The 20,118-nt window shown below is 38.1% G+C and overlaps 2 protein-coding genes across 2 annotated transcripts; both read right to left on the bottom strand.

Annotated features, from left to right (window-relative positions):
* Positions 1–1,523: 1,523 nt before the first annotated feature.
* Positions 1,524–7,138, bottom strand: LOC121415478 (kelch-like protein 9). The gene is made up of 5 exons (XM_041608679.1): positions 6,311–7,138; positions 5,344–5,737; positions 3,536–3,718; positions 2,929–3,081; positions 1,524–2,043 (listed from the first exon to the last, which is right to left on the bottom strand). Exons 1-5 carry the CDS (start codon positions 7,136–7,138, stop codon positions 1,607–1,609), a joined length of 1,995 nt encoding a protein of 664 aa, XP_041464613.1. The 3' UTR covers positions 1,524–1,606.
* Positions 7,139–11,199: 4,061 nt separating this feature from the next.
* Positions 11,200–19,637, bottom strand: LOC121414990. The gene is made up of 5 exons (XM_041608032.1): positions 19,403–19,637; positions 15,918–16,041; positions 14,254–14,307; positions 13,887–13,934; positions 11,200–12,304 (listed from the first exon to the last, which is right to left on the bottom strand). The coding sequence occupies exons 2-5, from the start codon at positions 16,027–16,029 to the stop codon at positions 12,177–12,179; spliced, it is 342 nt and encodes a 113-aa protein (XP_041463966.1). The 5' UTR covers positions 16,030–16,041; positions 19,403–19,637; the 3' UTR covers positions 11,200–12,176.
* Positions 19,638–20,118: the final 481 nt, after the last annotated feature.

Here is a 20,118-nt window from a genome sequence, read left to right as displayed (position 1 = left end):
TTTTTGTGGGGTATGCCTATATGAAATCCTGGCGGTGGAGTTAGAGGGAGCCCTCCCCCCTCCCCACATGCTAGATAGCCGGGTTTTTACAGCAAAAGGGAGCCTTGAGGCTCCATTGGGTCGATGGGGATAAGCCCAACGAAGCTTTAGGTTTACTGTGTTGTGGGGTTATATAATAGGGCCTATGGGTCGATCCACAGCTTGTTATGGGTCATTGAACCCTGGGGGAGGGGGCACCGTGAGCCCTTAACTAGGGTCGAATGCATCACTTTTATATGGGATTAGCCTATATAAAAACCTAGGGGTGGAGCCCCCTCCACCCCCAAGCCATCCGGCTTTAAAAATATTTGTGGTAATTAACAGCCCCCACCCCCCCCCCCCCCCCCCCTTCCTATAGCCAATGCACCTGATCAACTTGAAGCCTAGTGGTACCAAGTCTCAGCTCAGGCTCTGATACCTAAGGCTAAGACTAGTTCTGGCTCAGTAGCCTACTAAGTAGGTCTAGCTAGCCAGCTAAGTCTAGCTGCTATTTAGGTCTATCTCTCAAACTTGACCCTCAGCTCAAGGGTATACCCACTCATTCAATGAACAAGGTTATAATATAACCTTGTTCTCGGTTATATCTCCATGTGTGGCAAAATAAGGGTGGCAATGTTTGGCTTATTTTTCTCTTTTTATTTGGGGCAAATGCTTAGTAATTTTCTTACACTGACATTATTCATTAAACCTATTATTAATACTACTTGGCTCTTATTTCAATTTGATTCTTTAAATCATTTTTTCCTAATTAAAAATAGAGAAAAAAAATTAAAAGACCCCGTACGTATTTTACCCTTTTAGTCAGTTCCTTAGACCCCCATTTCAGAGTTTTGTGAGGCACACCCCATCAAAAAATCATTTGAGTGCCCCCCCCCCGGGCCTACCGAGATCGAGAAGACTGAAATTAAAATAAGTACCCAATATAAGTTCTCTACACCGTTCTTCCAAAACGAGTTCTCTTTGGCACCACATAATCACGTCTCTCTACGTAACGCGTACAACGCTATCAAATTACGCGCGCTACAGAATACGTCATTCATAATGAATATTCATTTCTAACTCCGGGCATTGGAATTCATTGCTTACCAATGACGACCTACCCAAAATGTTAACACGTCACTTAAGCAGACGAGATAGAGGATGTGAAAACAATAGGTTGCTTTAACTTTCACTGGGGATATTAAATCTATTTAATAATGTATTTCCCTTTCAAAAGAGGGTAAAGCCATGGGAAGTATGGCAATTCCGAATGGACATGTAAAAAGTGCTTAAAATCAAACTAATACTTGCTATATATACAGTATGTCATTTATTTGAAATAGACACGCACGTTTTATAAGAACAAGAATTGCGATCCTTGGGCAAGCACATTATTAACAGTCTGCAGATCACTTGTGTATCGTGTCTGTATTAAGAATCTCCACATTTATCTCTTTTCGAATTTCGACATCGAGTTGTGAAAGTGGAAAGGGAAAATTCTGTTCTCAACAAAGTTCTGGGTATTTTTTTTAAGATGTCATCCGTTCATAAGCCCCCTGTCGTCTGCTAGTCTGAGCAACATCTTCTTTCATGGCGGCATGCTGTACAATGTCAAAGCACAGCCAGCGATACCAGTAAACGCCTTGGGATAATCTTTAAACGATTCCCAGTCGTCCTCTTCGATATTATACTTTTCAACGGAGTGAAGCCATGATTTGCTTTCCCAGTTATACCCTCCAATCAAATAGATCATTCCATTCACGACGCTCCCTGCCATTTCTGCCCGCGGTGTCGCCATGGGTGATAGTTGAATCCAAGTGTCCTTTCTGGGGTTATACTGCTCAATATGAGGGATGCATCTGACTGTTCCTGTGCTATCAGCAGTAGCTCCACCGGCGAGGTATAGGTAGTCACCGTGTGGTAAGAGTATGGAAAAGAAACGAGGGATGCGTAGACATTTACACGCTTGCCATTCGTCTTTGTCGTCATCGAAATATTCCACTTTGCTTGAAATCTTTTGATTTCCTGAAAAATCGAAAGATACAAGACGAATCTCTGAAGTGCGCGTATGTAGCCTCTACTATTATATTTGACCCTTTCAGCTCCCCACGTTCCGTACGTGTTTGATTATTGTAATTGTTTTTATTTGGGTAATGAATAGTGAGCAATGCTTGCATTTTGCTACCATGAATATTGTAATGACTTTCAATGACATCACATTTTTACCAATGAACTGAAATTCAGATATGACAATGACACGACGCTGGCGGGCGTCTGAATACAATATCTTTCAACCACACATCCGTCCAGTGGTGTGGGGGGGAGTCAAATGTATTGCTGTACACACGCATGGCCAAATTATTTACAAACACCCCTTGAACGAGTTTTTCTATGTGTGAAAACTACCCCCTACAAGTTTTTCGCAGGTTTTATTTACACATTTTGGCCCCTATACAAGCTGTCGCCAGTATATGATCCCGGGGGGGGGGAAGCTTTGGGGGGAAAAAACATACCGTAAATACGTTTCACCCTGGCGATTGACCATTGACCAGTTTTTCAAAACTACCCCTTTTTTGAAAATCGTGTTTTTGATACTCTTATAACGAGTGCACGCGCGGCCCGCCTCCAAAACTGAAAAACACCCCCCCCCCCTTTTTTTGGGGGGGGGGTTGGGGGTCACGCGTGTGTACAGAAATATACTTGACTGCCCCCACCCCGGGCCAAACTATTTTGGCGAAGGCCTGTGCGAAAGTCGCCCTGTTATCGTGTCCCTTCAAAAATCTGACCCTGTCCGTCCTGTTGTTCAAGCGTCCAAGGCCTCACTATCATTCCTGTTTGAACTACCCCAACCACCCAGAGTCATCTACAAATACTTAAGAACCACTCCCACTTCTGCGACGTGTCACATACCTGATCCACCCATGGCGTAAAGGCGATTACTGTGAGCTGCTACTGCCACACATCTTCTAGGATCACCCAGGCTTTCGACAGCTTCCCATACATCTCGACATGGATCATAGCGTTCTACGGCCGATAGCGAGGTCTTGTCGTCAACCCTACCCCCTTCAAAAAGGAAATGATTATACAATTCAGTCTGAAATCCTATGGCTCACGTATTTTGCTATACTGCAATTAACTTCAATCCACTTCAAATGTGGATCAATTCTGTACGCAGGTACGTACACATCTTTCAAGAATTTCAAGGACTATCATGACTACGGATTTCACCCGAAAGTCTAGTTGGCATTCGGGTGTTACCAATATCCCTCAATATTACGGGGCGGATCCAGGATAATTGGGCAAACCAATTCTAACAAGCTTAGAAAAAAATTAAATGGAAAATTTCAAAGGTCATCATCACCAGAAACACTTTCCCCGTCGGAAATTATCCAAGTAAAAAAAGGTCTTCAAAGTGGATGAGTTCCGCACCTGCCTCCGTCATTTACGCTCTTATGATGTTCTCAAAAGTGTTCTTTAAACACTATTAGTGGTCGATATTATGTAATTTTAGTCTTACCAACGGCGTATATCTTTCCGTTGAGGACCCCAAGCTGAAAGCTCTCTCTGCCATCAATCATATCGGCTACATGAAGCCAGGCATTGATACGTGGATCGTAACGATGGGTAGAGCGAAGGGGACTCCCCGCAGATGTTGTTTCTCTTCCACCAGCTATGTATAGAAAACCACCTAACGTAGCGGCTGCGTGATATGAAAGGGGATTATATATATCTTAGTTGGACAAAAATGGGTGACGAAACCCGTTTAATGATTAAACATTACAGATTGGCAACGCTGCAGGTATGTGATCGTTTGCAAATTAATTTTTCTTCATATAGTGGGAGATGAAGAGAGAGAAAGGGAGTGAAAAGTACCAAACTTTATATAATGATTTAGTGCAACCCCGGCGATTATCTGAAGCCTTCATGCCGATAAAGAAAGGCAACATTGAGGGTGACGAAAACAAAAAGAGAAGAGAAATTGATCTATGGAAAACCTTTATCTCTATAACAAACATATTTTATATTCGATTTAAGTATTATTTTCAACATTAAAATAACAGAAACTTGCACCTCTGGTAAATGAAAACTGGATGACGTCATTTGAGAAATTTGAACATTTTGAGGGTGACGAAATAATCAAACACACATAATCAATCTATTAATCACACAAATGATTAATCTATGTCATATGTTACTTCATTTTTGACAATCATTGCTTTTTTTCTCCATTTTCACAATTCATACAGAAAACTTAGGAAAGTGATTCATAAGAGCCTCATAAAGTATAGTAATCATACGCTTGTCTGTTAAATTGAACAGACCGATAGATTTGAGGGTGACGAAAAAAAAATATCAATGGAGAACGTTTAATTTTAACATGATTGATATTTCATTTGGGAATATATTCATCAGTAAAATATTAAGCACTTGCACCCCTGGTAAATGAGAACTGGATGGCTTCATTTAAGAGATTGAAACATTTTGAGGGTGACGAAATAAAAACAACTCACAAATAATTGTCTAACCTATAATGGCATATGCTACTTCATCCGCGACATTCAATGAGAATACCCTGACTCTTTATACTGAAAAGTTATTTGTAAGAGCCTCATAAAATATTCCATAAAGATGATCACATGAATTTCATTAAAATTAAATAGATATAGTGCATAACGCCACGAAACAGATCGCTAAATTCGAGGGTGACGAAATCGATTAACGTCTATTTTCATTAGTAATATTCTTTGCATCTTATTATGTGCTAGAAATTTATTTAGTTGACCAAGTAACTGTTCATCCCAAATGACAATCATGTAGAATTATTATAGCTGATTATTAATGAGCCAAGTCAATGGGGTGACGAGATGGTCTAATAACCTATATTTGATCTGAATAAACAAAAAAGGGCTCTTTTATTGTGGCGACTGAATGATAAGCCCAAGCCAATAAGAATACTGTATCATTTGACGCTGGCGATATTGTAAGGACAATTTCAGCTATGGCAATATTATTCTTTATTTGTAATATTCTTTGAATATTGCAACTGTTTGCAGCTAAAGATTTATAGGAAATATTCTGGTATCTGTGTAAATAATTATGAAACTTTGTCGCGCATTTCTGTCGACCAAAATAGTGCTTCCTCTTCAGTGGAAAGATTATAACATTTTAGGGTGACGAAATTTCTTGTCGTCTTGGGGGCATTCCCCTCCCCCTCCCTCTCTCTCTCTCTTTCTCTGTGATTTATTTATATCCTCTATAATTACCCCCCTCCTTTTCTGCGCTCACTCCCCCCCCCCTTCCTCACTCTTTGAAAACCCGTCAAACCTGCATGATGGTGTCTGGGATGTTCCATCTCGGTAAGTGTCACCCATTCCTTGGACGCCTGCTTATAAAACATGACGTCACAACCAACAGGCTCTTTGGTTCGTCGAGGTTGGCCCCCAAGGGCGATGGGCGTGGTGATATGAAGAGACGACCTCGGAACAGTTCGAGATGATTGGAGCACACTCTGTCGATAAGGAAGGCAGTGGTAGTGGAGCGCGTCTTTCACCAACGACTCGCATTGAGGGTTTCGCATGATGTACGGTACACTCTCCACGAAGTCGACGATCTCCGACGGGGTGATCATTGGAAGTCGGACTCGACGTAACAGTTGTACTAGATAAGGTAATCTACTATCGAGGTCGTGTTCTAGCCAACGAGTGCATGCATGAAAAACCTACAAAAGAATGGCAAAGGGGAAATGCAAAAAAAAATGTATTAGCACTTTGTTGTTGATGTAATTTTCCGGGAGGTTGAATTATGAAATATAAAACGCTAACTCTAATGTTGCAATTGACACTCTTTTTGATTGACTTAACAAGATTGGAGATTCCAATTAATTTTGATTGAGAGTTAAGCTAACTCAAGAAGATTTTTTTTTCAAATATCAAGGTGTCATTAATCCCTTTCTTATTATAGCTATTTTTAAAGATAAGAAATACGTGGAGTATAAAACGCGGGATAAAACGTTACAAGAGTGTTTCAGTACTTTTAGCTGTTCATTATGGTTGCATGCCTTTCCTACTTTATACTTTCATACCAACTAAAAATTTATTGAATTTAAAAAAAAATTGCTTAAAATTGGATTTGATGATATACCTTTACGCATGGGAGTATCTTTGCATGACATACATTTTGAGATTTTCTTTAAAATTAATTGTAAAATCTAAAATGATAATCAAATTTTATCGAAATATGTCTAGTTTTGCTTGTAAACCAATATCAGGGCAATATATATATGTGTATATACCTCCAATTCATCATCTACGTGGAGATCATCCCTTGATACCAGACAAAGTAATGTCTCTTCTGACAGATCTAAGAATTCATCAGTGATTGATAGCTCTACGAAGTGGCTTGCTACCTGCTGACACGCCCTCTCAAATATATCTTCCATGTCGAAAGAAATAGCAACAGACAAAGTCCGAAGACATGTTTCCGATGTCAGGTTCTCGAGTAAGAAGTTCGTGCACGAGTCCAACGCTGTTTGTATTCTCAGATACAGTGCTGCGTTCAAGAGTTCATCGATGTTTTCGTATGTGACGGCTAGACTCGACGTGTACATGGATTCTAGTAACATTTTAACGATTTCATGGCCCACACCATGTAGTGTGTAAACAAACTGTTCCCCGTCTGAGCTTGGATCGTCTTCTTCCGACGTGAACAGTTCACAGAAATACCCACTGCATGCTGCTAAGATCAACCGATGAGCACCAACGCGGTGGTGTCCTACGGCAAGGACGACATCCTGTAACTGTTTCTTACGCCAAAGAGTGGTGACGGAGCCCAAGATCTTTGTAGCATGGTCCGCTCCTTGTACATTGACATTCGATGTCTCGACGACGGTACTTAGGCGGGATAGCTTACTCGGTAAGATACCGGTGGTGGCTGGTCTTCTGTAATTGTCCTGGCTTATTGGAGTTCTTCGTGATACCCTAGGTGGCATTCGATTTGTATATTGAGCACTTTCGGGTTTCTTTCCCACATGCTTTAATTTTTGTTTCGAATTTTGGGCTTTTGGTTTCCTCTTATCTTTTGTTGTGTTCATGATTGCCTTGGCAAGTTTGTGTTTCTGCATTTCTTAGTAGTCATACATGTATCATGTGCTTGGTCTTGCCCATCAGTCGGACAACCTCCTTGTAACTGTCCTACTCCATCCGCATACTTTGTTTTGAAACTGTCGATGTTATGCAGCCAGGCCAGCTCGCTGAGCGGCAAAATCAGCCTATTTTGGGGGGCGTCGTCATGCACAACTTTAGTCACATGATAATGCGCGTAAACGATATAACGTCATAATTCTGAATAAGCGTTTACATTGTTACGTCATGATATGCTTGAATGATTCGTGTAGTCTTTTAAAATCAGACCCTCTCTTCAATAAAACTTTTAATAGTCACTGGTTGTCGACAATGATGATGAAATGACGGTCGATTAATATAATGGGGGCGATCATCTAAACGGGACAATGACGCATTATTTCTGTAAGAATACATTTTCTCATGTTGAATTTTGAAATCAGTTCACACTGCTTCGAAATTGAACAGATTAAACCAGTTCCCTTAATTTGTTCCGGTTGCAATGTCCACCTTTTAACAAATCTCAGCATTATACCGATGGCATACAGATGGGCGGTATGAGCCACCCCCCCCCCCCCCCCTGTAATACAAAAATAGAGGAGAAAGGGAAAGAAAATGAAGGGGAAAAAACTGTGATCCCCAAAATAGATCTTCATTTGAAAAGGCCAAATTTTTGGCTCGCTCTCGACTTTTTAGGAATTTTCTCACTACATCGCTGATTATTACTAGCCTCTTTCTTCTTTTTAGCCCGTCCCTCTCGATCCACTGATCCTGATACTCTGGAATACTTTTTCTCTTCCAACCGTCTTTCTCTCAGCAGTAAAAGGAAGACTAATGCTTCGCAGCCAATCAAAAATATTGATTTCACTGAAATGGCCAGAGCTAGCAATTTAGTCACTGCTGACCCTTTTTCATGTAATGTCCCCTTATTGACCCCCCCCCCCTTCTTCTTTCTCACTCGTTTATTTTATATCATCCTTATAGCCTCTTTCACTCTGTCTGACATTTCTTTTTCTTGATCAAGTTCATCTCACTGTTTGAAACGGAATATATATATATTGTTTCCAATTAAATTAATTGCTTACCGATTAAAATTTACGAACACGAGAACAAAAATTATGAAAAGTCTCATAAACTTGTATTGTATTTCCTTCTCAAAGAAACTGAATGAAGAGAAACAGATGGTATACAATTCAACATTCGTAATACATATTATTTTACACGTAGTCATGGAGAGCATTATAGATTATTATTAAATCCGTTATGAACAAAAGGTCAGTTTAAACTTGTACTATCAAATAATCTCTTGTCGATGAAGTTCGACACCGTTGAGTTCTGGTCTATCGGAAAACGTTTTCAAAGAACATTCATCATATAACTGTTTGTTATTCTAGACACTTTCTCATCCATAACAAAAATTACATCTCAGGATCGCAAAAAGTTAAAAGGAATGAAATTGTTAAACACTGATACTTAATATCATGTAAACAGCATAGTTCCTTGCGCACTTTTAATGTGATCAAAAATCGTCTTTGACTCAAATTCAGGGTGACCAGACGTCCCGTATTTCCCGGGATTGTCCCGTATTTTGCTTCTTTGTCCCGGCGTCCCGACAAACCCTTCCCGGGACGCCTATTTGTCCCGTATTTCAGAATATTGAACAAAATGTATTTAAAAGTGACGAATTTTCATCAAAATAACCAACAGAGGTAGATGACGAAGCAGAGACAACAATAAAATCGATTTGCAAGTTCTACGGTGATTTTCTTGCTAACCCAATACATCGTAAACTAACTGGCCTCCTGCCATTGTGTGGCAGGCTACTAGCTAGGCATGTAGGATCTGAGCAGATTCTCTCCACCAAACATGCCAAAATAATCACAAAATCGGCGGGAAATTTGTATGACTATATTATGGGTTCTCAGATTACTGATTTGGAGATGTAATCTCGGAGGAACAATTAAGTTATTGAGTTTTCATAACTAGATCTAGTTGTTTCAGCTTTCGTTTTGAGTCTTGTTGTGTATGATGCCGCGATGTTTCATCTAATTTTTAAGTAAAAAAAATCACTTTGAAATTTTATTCATTTCTAAAACATTATTTTTAATTCTAAAATTATATTTGAAAAACACCAAATATCATTATGATTTTTGTTAGATGATTGATTTTTTTTGCTTGAAGTTTGAACTTTTTTTCCTCTTTCTTTCTTTTCTATCCTTCTTTCTTCATCCTTCTATCCTTCCTGCTTGCCCGTTTTTTGTTCCATCTATCTTTATTTCCTATTTGTCTTTCCTGCTCCTATCTCTCTCTGTTCATTTTTCTTTCTTTCCCCCTTTTTCTTACCCGTCTTCTTTATCAAATTTCCCTTTTTATATTCTTTCTTTCTTAAAACTTTTTTCCCCCTCACTTCCTCTCCTTTTTCTTTAAATTCTTTCTCTTCTTCCATTATGTTTTCATTCCCTCCTCACATAAATTCTTTCTCCCTCTCTTTCCTCCTTTCTTTCATTCTTCATTTGACTTTTCCTTCTAATTCTTTCCCTTATTCTTTATCTCCCTCCCTCTCTTAATTCATCCCTTCCTTCCCTCCTCCCTTCTTTCTCTGTTTGCTTCTTTCTTTCAAAGAATGAAGGAAACATTTTTCTTTCCTTCATTCTTTCTTTCCTCCTCATTTTTCTTACTTTTTTTCCCTTCTCTCCTTTATATGTTGTCTTTCACACATTGTATCCTTCTTCCATTCCATTCTTTTTCTTTCTTTCTGAATTCAATTCAAAGAATGACGGTAACATTTTTCGCTCTTTTATTCTTTCTTTTATTCTAACTTTCTTTTATTCTTTTTTCGTTTTTCCTTCATTTTCCCCTTAATTTTTTCTTTCTTTCTTCTCAATTCATCTCTTTTCTTTCGTCTTTTCTTTCTCTCCTTCATTCTTTCGTTCACCCACCCTTCCAATGCTTTATAATTTTTCACAGGTGTAACCAGTGGCGTAACTACGGGGGGCATAGGGGCACTTGCCCCCCAATCGGCTGGCCCAAAAAAACGGGGGAAAAGAGGGAGAAAGTGAGAGAAACGTAATGGGAAGGAAAAATTATTGTTAATTATATTATGTTATATTATAATTATGTTATATTACATAAAAATAAAAAAAGATATCATAACTTTATGAAACATAATTTGCTCAGGGCCTATGTCTTCATTGTTCCTGATGCTCGCATTGTCTGTTTAACGAGATATATAATCCTGTTGTACTAAAACCTCCCGTTTTCAAGTCAATATACACCAAATATATTTCCTCGCACTTCGAATTATTATTGTTTTATGCAGTGACATATCATTTTAAGGTCTTAATATCAAACATTTCACGTCCGCGCTTACGTTCGCATTAGTGGATTAGTGAGATATGTCCGCTCTTCATGAATTCCTAAAACCAGTCCCTAAAATGTCCCTTTTTCTGATCTGAATATAAAAAATTTCAGCTTGCGCTCGCATCATTTGGTTAGTGAAATACGCATGGACTACGTGAATTCCTACAAACAAGCCTTAGAATGCCCCTCTTCAGGTGTGAATTTCCTAATTTTTAACTCGCGCTTCGCGCTCGCAATATTTGATTAGTGAGAAGTGCATGTTAATCATGATTACAATGACTACAGGTGCTTTATGTGTTTGGATGCATATAATTCTAAAAAAATCAGCAAGCGCTTGGTACTCGCATTAGATTACTATGGTGAGATATGTATACTCTTAATAGATTCCTACAATATAGTCCTTAAAGTGTCAATATATACAAAAATTTCAGCTCGCGCTTCGCGCTCGCATTATGTGATCAGTAACATACATATTCGTTTAATGACACTGTCCTTAAAATGTCTCTATAGGTCAGTATACCTAGCAACTGAGCGCGCTTCGCGCGCTCACTAGGTGAATCAAAATTTTTGCTGGTGCCCCCCCCCCCAATGCCGTGACTCACGGTACGCCACTGGGTGTAACACTGTGTAGCCTTCTTTGTTGATCTTTTTGTCGATTGTCCCGTATTTCATTTTGTGAAATCTGGTCACCCTGCTCAAATTCCATGCTGCATAGTATTTTCCCCGAAAAGATCGATTTTACAGTCAATTCCTAGTTGTGGAGATCAAATAGATTTGACTGCTGATTTGTTTTCTTCTCTTTTTTTAATACAAAAATGAATATATTTCATGAAAATTTTAACTTTGTGTATTAAATCCGCGAATGATGCAACTTCGATGCTTGTGGCTAGAGATCAAACGAATTTATTTATAAAGATTAACATTAACATGAATCCAATTTTTTTTACATTTTACCATTTATGGATGCACTTAATTTATATTAATAAACGTGGTCTGCACTCATTTAATTTACAGATTCACAATAATTCATTAGGTTAAAATACCGTAAAACTTCTTATTTTCCATGTAAAATCATGGATTTATAATTTATTCAAAATAAAAACAAAATCGGATGTCAGATTACTTTTATCATAATAATCGTGTAATAAGAGTTTTCAGGTCCCCGTAACACAAACCTTGGAGATTGATGGTGATGATTTTTACAATTAATCATGTACAACAATCAATGTATTCAATCGTACGAATCAGAACCGTAATCAATCGCTAAGATTTAGGTTACGGGGTCCAGGACTTTGTCACTACTGTAAGAAATCCCCCTACCATGGTCTGCTTTTCTAAAGGCGTCATTCAGGCAGAGTTTTCTCACGTTACAACATATATTCACAGTCAAATGACAAACATTTTCCCAATCAACAAGACATCGAAAACTATAAGTAATTCACTAACTAAAGTATATTGCAACAAGAATTGGAAAAAAAGTCAACTGGTAATGGACGGCAAGGATTTTAAAGAAAGTTAAAGTTTAGAGATTGTCCGTCTCCCTTGGTGAACTTAAATCCTCAAAAGCCGAGGTTTTATGTAACAATTCGCTGATGTCCGCCACCTCATGTAGTCATGCTAATGCACTCCCTTCAACCATAGAATGATGAAGATAACTTCTGAGACGTAAGGAGACAATCATTAAACAAGTTTGGTTGCTAGGATAGCCATGGTGAGAAGGGTGATAGAAGCAGTCTTGATGACACTACCACTCTTTGGTTTCTCCGTGACCGTTGTCTCGTTGCCACTACCGGGGGCAGGCTCAGGAACTATGGAAGAAAATCCAAACAATGGTATTTCATGAGTGAGCAAGGGCAGATTTGAGTATACCGTAGATCGCTACATTTCTGCCACTGCTAAAAATAAGGAAATACAGGGGATCAAATCCACCTTATTACCCGACTTATCACCGTGACTATGTCAACGAAACATGTGAAATATTTCATTCCGGGGGGGGGGGGCAATTACATTGACGAGTGGATACCATGCGCGACCAAAAAAACACGTAAAAAAGATGTCTTTTTCAGGATAGGGCACGTTACGTACGTAACGTGATAAGGGTGTCAAAAACACTAAAATATTGAAAAAAAAAGGGTATTTATTTCGCTCGGAAAATATACGTGTTTAGGGTCAAATATGAGGGGAGGAAGAAACAAAATCAAAATGTTTCATAAAGGATGTCCTTTTTGCCCCAACACTACGTGCTTAGAGTCCGATTTGCGCGAGGTGTGGAAGGTGGGGCCGTATTAAACAAAAATAATGGTGTGTAAAGGCAAAACGACCGACGGACCCGACAATAAAATATCGCTGTACTTGTTTAGGGTTCATTTCGGGGAATACTTGCCAAGAGTATCGTTTTGTTTCCAATACTTGTTAAGGGGTGCATTTTCAAAATATGGAAAATACATCGCTGTACTTACTTGTTTAGGGGTTCATTCAGGGAATACATGTACTTGCCAAGAGTATCGTTTTGTTTCCAATACTTGTTATGGGTAGGGTTTCACACGCCAATACTTGTTAAGGGGTGCATTTTCAGAATATGGAAAATACGTGTTTAGGGTGCTTTTCAAGACCCCGTGGTCGCGCATGGTATCCACTCGTCGATGGAAGGCCCCTCCGGGATTACATTGAGACATATCTTCCACATTTTCACAAGAATATTCCTCAAAAACTTAGAGGGAAACGGGAGTGGTACTTTTTCAGAAGGTGGACACATTGCTCGTACATGGACTTTATAAAATAGCCCTAAACAAGTAGTCCATAGCACGTATTCTGAAGTCGGGTTTAACATAAACTCAGGTTTAAAGCTTTTTTCATATCCTTTGCACTGTATAGGCGGCCATCGTGTAAAAATAATGGCATGCTTTCGTACATATATATTTTTTTCAATTTGTTTTATTTTCAACAGAACAGAGTTAAGTAGACGTATATAATTAAAATGGTAATTGCAAATGAAACTTATACACACAATATAAATTGAAGCAAGTACAATACAGATATTTTTTTTTCCAAAAGTAAAACAGTATTTCATATAAGCAAATCATCATTAACATAATCTGAGAAAATAAGAGGGATCCACTAAAAAGCAAATGCTTGTAGAGTGTGGACCCCTCTATGAGCATACTCTACGAGCATGAAGCCTACCATCAATGTCATATTTTGATGTAATATTGCTTCTGTAAATTGCAGTACTTTTTGAGTTGTCAGAAAACTGTACCCCTCCCCTCCGCCAGGGGTTTTCATGTCCACAACTGCTTTATACACTCCCCCCCCCTTCCCTTGCATGGAATTCAGACAGGGCTCCTACCCCCCCCCCCCCTCCTCCTGCCCCGAACACCAACCCATACTTACCGGGAGAAGGTGATGGTGTGCCCTCATGTTCAGACTCTGCTCCTGACTCTATGATGAAATTATAAAATGATTTTTTTTAGAATTTTGTTAGTCTTAATTTTAATCTTTAACTTAAAAACAGAAGGGTTTTAATTTCGTTTTTACAGATCAAGCACACACGGGTATCCCCCAAAGAAGTAGAAAATCTATATTACATGGTGGTTTTGTTTTTAGAGTTCTTTTGGGGTTAAGAAAACAGGCGAGTATCAATCAGATAACTGATGAAGAAGAGAATAAGAAGACTTTTTAAAATGAAAGACACTTTAAAACATTAAAAAAGTACCGGTAAGTAAATGACTATAGTAATGTATAGATAAATTTTATTTACCTTCTGTTTGTTCAGGGGCGTCTACTGACGTCGTCACCTCCACATCAAAGGTTACTAGAATGAGAATAAAATGAAGATCAAAATCAAGAGTTTCAATTATGATCTACATTAGGAATCTGTTTCTTTTTATCATCAAATATATATGGTTATGGAAGGGAAAATATTCTGTTTTACGATTTCTGTCATCTACGAATCAGTGCGTTATTTTTCAATTTGTTGTATTTGAAAAGTTGAAGTACACAGATAAAACAAAATATCGTTTTATGATATTCTCAAACACGCGTATGTGAATTGCGTTATTTCAAAGCTAAAACAAAATATCGTTTTATGATATTCTCAAACAAGCGGATGTGAATTGCGTTATTTCAAAACGGGTCGGAAAACATTTGATTAAACTTCATATAAACTACATGTATATGTAATGTACATTGTAATTACACTATATTTATGCAGACTTTTAAATGCTCTTTCCTATGTCATCATTTCAAACTGCCAATGGTATCCAATATAAATTCTAGCAATCAAAATCAAGGATTAGAGGATGAAATATGTCAGTAACAAAAATTATAATAGGAAAGTTGATTTTCATTGTACCCAAATAACTAAATACATGTACCATATTAGACCTTGATATTTTGATTGGTGTTTTATTTTTGCTTTTATTGGCTTAACAATCACAATATTTACAAATCATTAGGAACAATTAAAGTCTTTAAAGAAAATACACTCCCATACATTTCGCTTCGTTTCTTTTTCCTTTAAGTTTAGGTGTGTGGTTTTTTTTTCTTTGTCTTTCGCTCTTTATTTATTTCTCTCTTTCTCTCATTTACGTTGTTACTATGTACATGCCTCTTTCTTTGTTTCTTTCTTTCCACTTTGCTTTCATCTTTCCTCCAATTTTATATGCCCGTCCTAGACAGGACGCATTATGGTATTACGCTCGGTGTCCGTTCGTCTGTCGATATCTGTCCATCCATTTTTTCCTTGTAAACGCGATAACTTCAGTTTGACTTAACCTAGGCTCATATAATTTGGTCTGTATGATACTAGCATAGATCCCAGGAAGCCTATTGATTTAGAGGTCGAATGTCAATGTCACAGTCACAGTGACATGTTTTCATCTTACCCTTCTGACGTCCTTGTAATTAAACGCGATAACTATAGTTTAACTTAACCTAGGCTCGTATAATTTGGTGTGTATGATACTAGCATGGACCCAAGGAAGCCTATTGATTTTGAGGTCAGAAGGTCAAAGGTGAAGTCGCCACCTTTCACTTTTCTTGCTTGAACTGTTAAAGCAAGAAAAGTGGAAGTTGAGCAATAACTCCATTTTCCGTGTTACAGGCGGGCGTACTATTTGCTCGCATTAGCGACACTCTCGTTTCTTTTATCTTGTAAACCCTTTGCACACTGATCTTCAATTTGCACATGTGCACAATTAAATTCAACAATCGTACTACTTAGATTCCTCCGCTAACTTCATATTAGAGAGGCTAATAAATTGTAAAAGTTCTCGGACGTAACATCTATATGATAATCATCAGTATCAATGGTTCAAAATGGAAATCTTGATTCAAAAAATTGACATGGAAAAAATTGTCATTATTATTCCCCAAAAGTTAATTCAGCATGCAAAGAGTTAATACCCCAAATCACATCCATACCTGCTGAATCAGTTGTTTGGCTGCTGGAAGTTTGTGCATTGATTGTCCACATCACACAGCATGCGATGGATAGCCAGAAAATGAGACAAACTGATGACGTTGAGTTCTTCATGATTATTCAATGCTGGAAATTTAAAAAAATACATATGAACTTATTACAATATGGAAGGATAACTCTAATAATTCGTTGTGTCTATATTACGTGCTGTACAGTATTGTGTTTTCTTCTCCATGGCCTGCCTTGGCCCCGAGGACAGTTTGGTTGTCGGTTCATTTTAATTTATTTTTGAAACATTTTCAGTTCATTATTTGCGTCACATCAATTGAAATGAATTGTATTTCTAAATCTAATGAGATCAAATATATTAGAGTCATCAGCAAAAAGTAGAAACAAAAGTAGATCTAGACCTAAAAAAAAATACTGACGGTTTTAGTAGCCTTTAGACCTCGATTCTAAATTCATGATATAAACATGGTCACAACTTGGAAAAAATTAACTCTATCCATACAAAACTAGACCCTAAACGTTTTCTGAAAGGAATTGCTTTAGAGGTCTAGACGAATGACGTTAGAGGTCTAATATACTATTGTCCTAAAATAAAGAATATTCATATGATGTATAAACTTTAAGATCCTAGTCTAGATAGAGTCTAGGTCTAGGCCTAATGTTACACTTTGACTTTTTTTTTAATTTAGATCTAGATCTGTACTGACCATTCTTTGATATTTACATCGATTTTAATTGAAGTTTTTGATGTTTATGCTACAACAGATTCATGAAACATGAATTGACCTAAATTTTTATATCAGAGACAGAGGGGAAAAATATTTCGATGTCTTGTCTATGTCATCATAGCCCCATGATGCACCTTTATACATCACACCTAAGGCTAAGCCTAGGTAGACTATACATGACCCTATATTAGGGTCTAGACCTAATCTAACGTTAGATATAAACATGGTCACAACTTGAAAAATGTTTACTCTATCCATACAAAAGTAGACCCTAAACGTTTCTGAATGGAAATATCCTGAGTAGGCATACATCTAATGATATAGACTCTCTAGCTCTAGGCCCTATGTCCTCCAAAATGGCATTTAGATCTAACGTTAGACCTAGATCTAGTTCTAGATCTATTAAGGAATGGTGAAATACAATCTCATGTCGTGATTGAAATTTTGAGGATCCCCCAATAAGTTAGATCTAGGCCTAGATCTCACTTGTTAGATCTGACTTTAGTAACACTGTATGTAACAATGGTGACCAGATGTCTCGTATTTCCCAGGATTTTCCCGCATTCTTTGCTCCTTTGTCCCGGCGTCCCGACAATTAACCCTTCCCGGGACACCTATTTGTCCCGTATTTCTGAATATTGAACAAATGCAGTTAATACATTTAAAAGTGACGAATTTTCATTAAGTAACCAACAGATGACGAAGCAGAGACAACAATTAAATTGATAACTGTAAATTTTTGCAAGTTCTGCGGTGATTTTCTTGCTAACCCAGTACATTGCAAACGAACTGGCCTCCTGCCTGTGTGTGGCAAGCTACTAACTAGCTACTAGGCAAGTAGGATCGGATCAAATTTTCAATTAATGGTGCAAACAATCTCACATGGTAAACAGTTTTTCCACCAAAATAATCAAAATATCGGCGGGAAATTCTTATAACTATATTATGAATTCTTATATTAATGATTTGGAGATGTAATCGGAGGAACAAGTTATTGAGTGTGTACGATGCCGAGATGTTTTATCTAATAACTATTTAAGTTTGACAGTATGTTTTACTTTGAAATTTTAGTCATTCTAAAAAACACCAAATAACATTATGATTTTTGTTAGATGATTGGATTTTTTTTTTTTTTTTTGCTTGAAGTTTGAACTTTTTTCCTCCTTTCTTTTCTACCTTATCCTTCCTGCTTGCCCTGTTTTGTTCCATCTATCTTTATTTCCTATCTTTCTTTCCTGAATATTTTTTTCTCTCTCTCTGTTCATTTTCTTTCTTTCCTTTTTTCTCTTACCTGTCTTTAGTTTCTTTTTTTTATTTCCTTCATTCTTCTTTCCTTAAAATTACCATGGCTTCCTTATCTCTTCCTCTCCTGTTTCTTTTCGTTCTTTCTCTCCTTCCATTATTTTTTTTGTTCTCTCCTCCCTTTATTCTTCCCTCCCTCTCTTTCTTCATTTCTTTATTTTATTTTTCCTTCTATATTCCTTTCCCTTATCCTTTCTTTCCCATTCCTTCCTTCCTGTTTTTCTTTCTTTCAAAGAATGAAGGAAACATATTTCTTTCCTTCGTTCTTTCCTCCTCCTTTTTCTTGTTTTTCCTGTTATTCTCTCCTTTTGTCTTTCACACATTTATTTATCTTCTGTTCCTTTCTTTTTTTTCGTTCTTTCTATATTAATTTCAAGGAACGACAGAAACCTTTTTATCTCTTATTCTTCTTTCATCCTTCTTTTATTCTAACTTTCTGTTTATTTTTCCCTCTTTACTTAATTTTCTTTCCTTCTCAATTCATCTCTTTTCTTTCTCTCCTTCATTCTATCGTTCACCCTCCCTTCCAATTCTTTTATCATGTTTTGTTCACAAGTCTAACACTGTGTGTGGCCTTTTTATTAATCTTTGTCGATTGTCCCGTATTTCATCTGGTCACCCTGATTCATTGTAAGTTAGGCTAGATCTAGGCGGTAGGCCTAGGCTTACTTGTTAGATCTAACAATTATATCTAGATCTAGGCCTAACGAGTTAATCTAATGGTAGAGTCTAATGTTAGTAGGCCTAGGCCTACACTTTAATTTTAATAGGCCTAACGTTAACGTTAGAATTGATCTAACACAAGGCCAGGCCCAGCCTAACTTTCTCTCTCTCTCTCTGCCGATATCGACTCATTGATTTCTTAATCTTTAAAAGACTTTATCTTATCATAGGCCTACATGGTAACATGTGTTGCTCATATAATTCCCAACAAGTTAGACCTAAATATGCCTCGACAGACCCGGCGACAGACACAATGTTCAGCAGGCAAGAGAAGGCTTGAACTTCCGGCACGTGATTTATTTGGCATGCATGAACGAATTGCCTTGCTAGCATGATACAACTACAACAAGGGCAAGGCCTGGGGAGCGTTTTATCAACATTTTTGTCCGACAAGTTGTCAGATCTGACATCTTTCCTTAATTTTGATTGGCTGAGAGTCACTGTTGCTATGGTAACTGTCGGATAAAAGGGAACTTGTCGGATAAAACGTCCGACAAGCCCTTTCACGAAACGCTCCCCTCGCGACCGTGACACATATTTGACTTACCGTACGTTACCGTATCGGGTATACTGTGCGGCGCGCTGGCTCATTACCGGTCAAACGGGTACCGGTAATCTGGTACGGTAGTCATTAATGAGTTTTTACTGTTTTTGAGGCAGTCTAAATGTGTCATCACCACGCTATACGTATCAGACATTCTTAATAATGGTTTGCGTAGACTTACCTTTGCAGATTTAGGCCCAAATCTTCTGATTCGCTGATCAAATGAAATACTCAGTCTTAAGTTAACGTTAGTTCTGTCTTGGATCGATCGACCGCTTATAAATACAAAATTTATGCGCGCGCTATTATTTGCGCATGCGTACATGCGCGATATCGGTCAGCAACGTCATCAACCAACGTTAATTTGGCGCTGGCATTGCTGCTGCTCACCTAACAAAGTTACGATTTTTTTCCTGTTTTTTTTTCACGATTTCAGTGAAACATATCTATCAGGGGCCGCGGAAGGGGGGGGGCTGGGGGCTTCAGTCCCCCACCTTTTTTTTCCAAAACCGTGTACAAATATAAAAATGACCATATGATTGTGATTTTTTGCATGGTCAGCCCCCCTCTGAAAACCGTTCCGCGGCCCCTGTCTACATAGGCGGCGGAAGCGGGGGGGACATGTCCCCCCTAAATTTTTTTTAGGCGTCCCCCCCCCTAAATTCACGTGGACCCCCCTGAAACGTGTGTTGCCCCCCCCTAAAATTTAGGTTGATGACCTTTTTGGGGGGCGCTTTTCAAATTTTTTACCTGCGTCCATCCCAAAATTTCAGGTGGACACCCCCTAAATTTTTTGGCTTCCGCCGCCAATGCCTGTCTGGCATTTTTTCATTAATACGATGAGTGAGTTGATGATGTCATCTCTCTATTTATTCTTTTGTATTTCATATATGAAAT

The sequence above is a fragment of the Lytechinus variegatus genome, chromosome 5 (genome assembly GCF_018143015.1).
Source record: "Lytechinus variegatus isolate NC3 chromosome 5, Lvar_3.0, whole genome shotgun sequence".
NCBI lineage: Eukaryota > Metazoa > Echinodermata > Echinoidea > Temnopleuroida > Toxopneustidae > Lytechinus > Lytechinus variegatus.
Note: the sequence above shows the minus strand (reverse complement) of the source record. Positions and strands in the feature narration are given on the sequence as shown.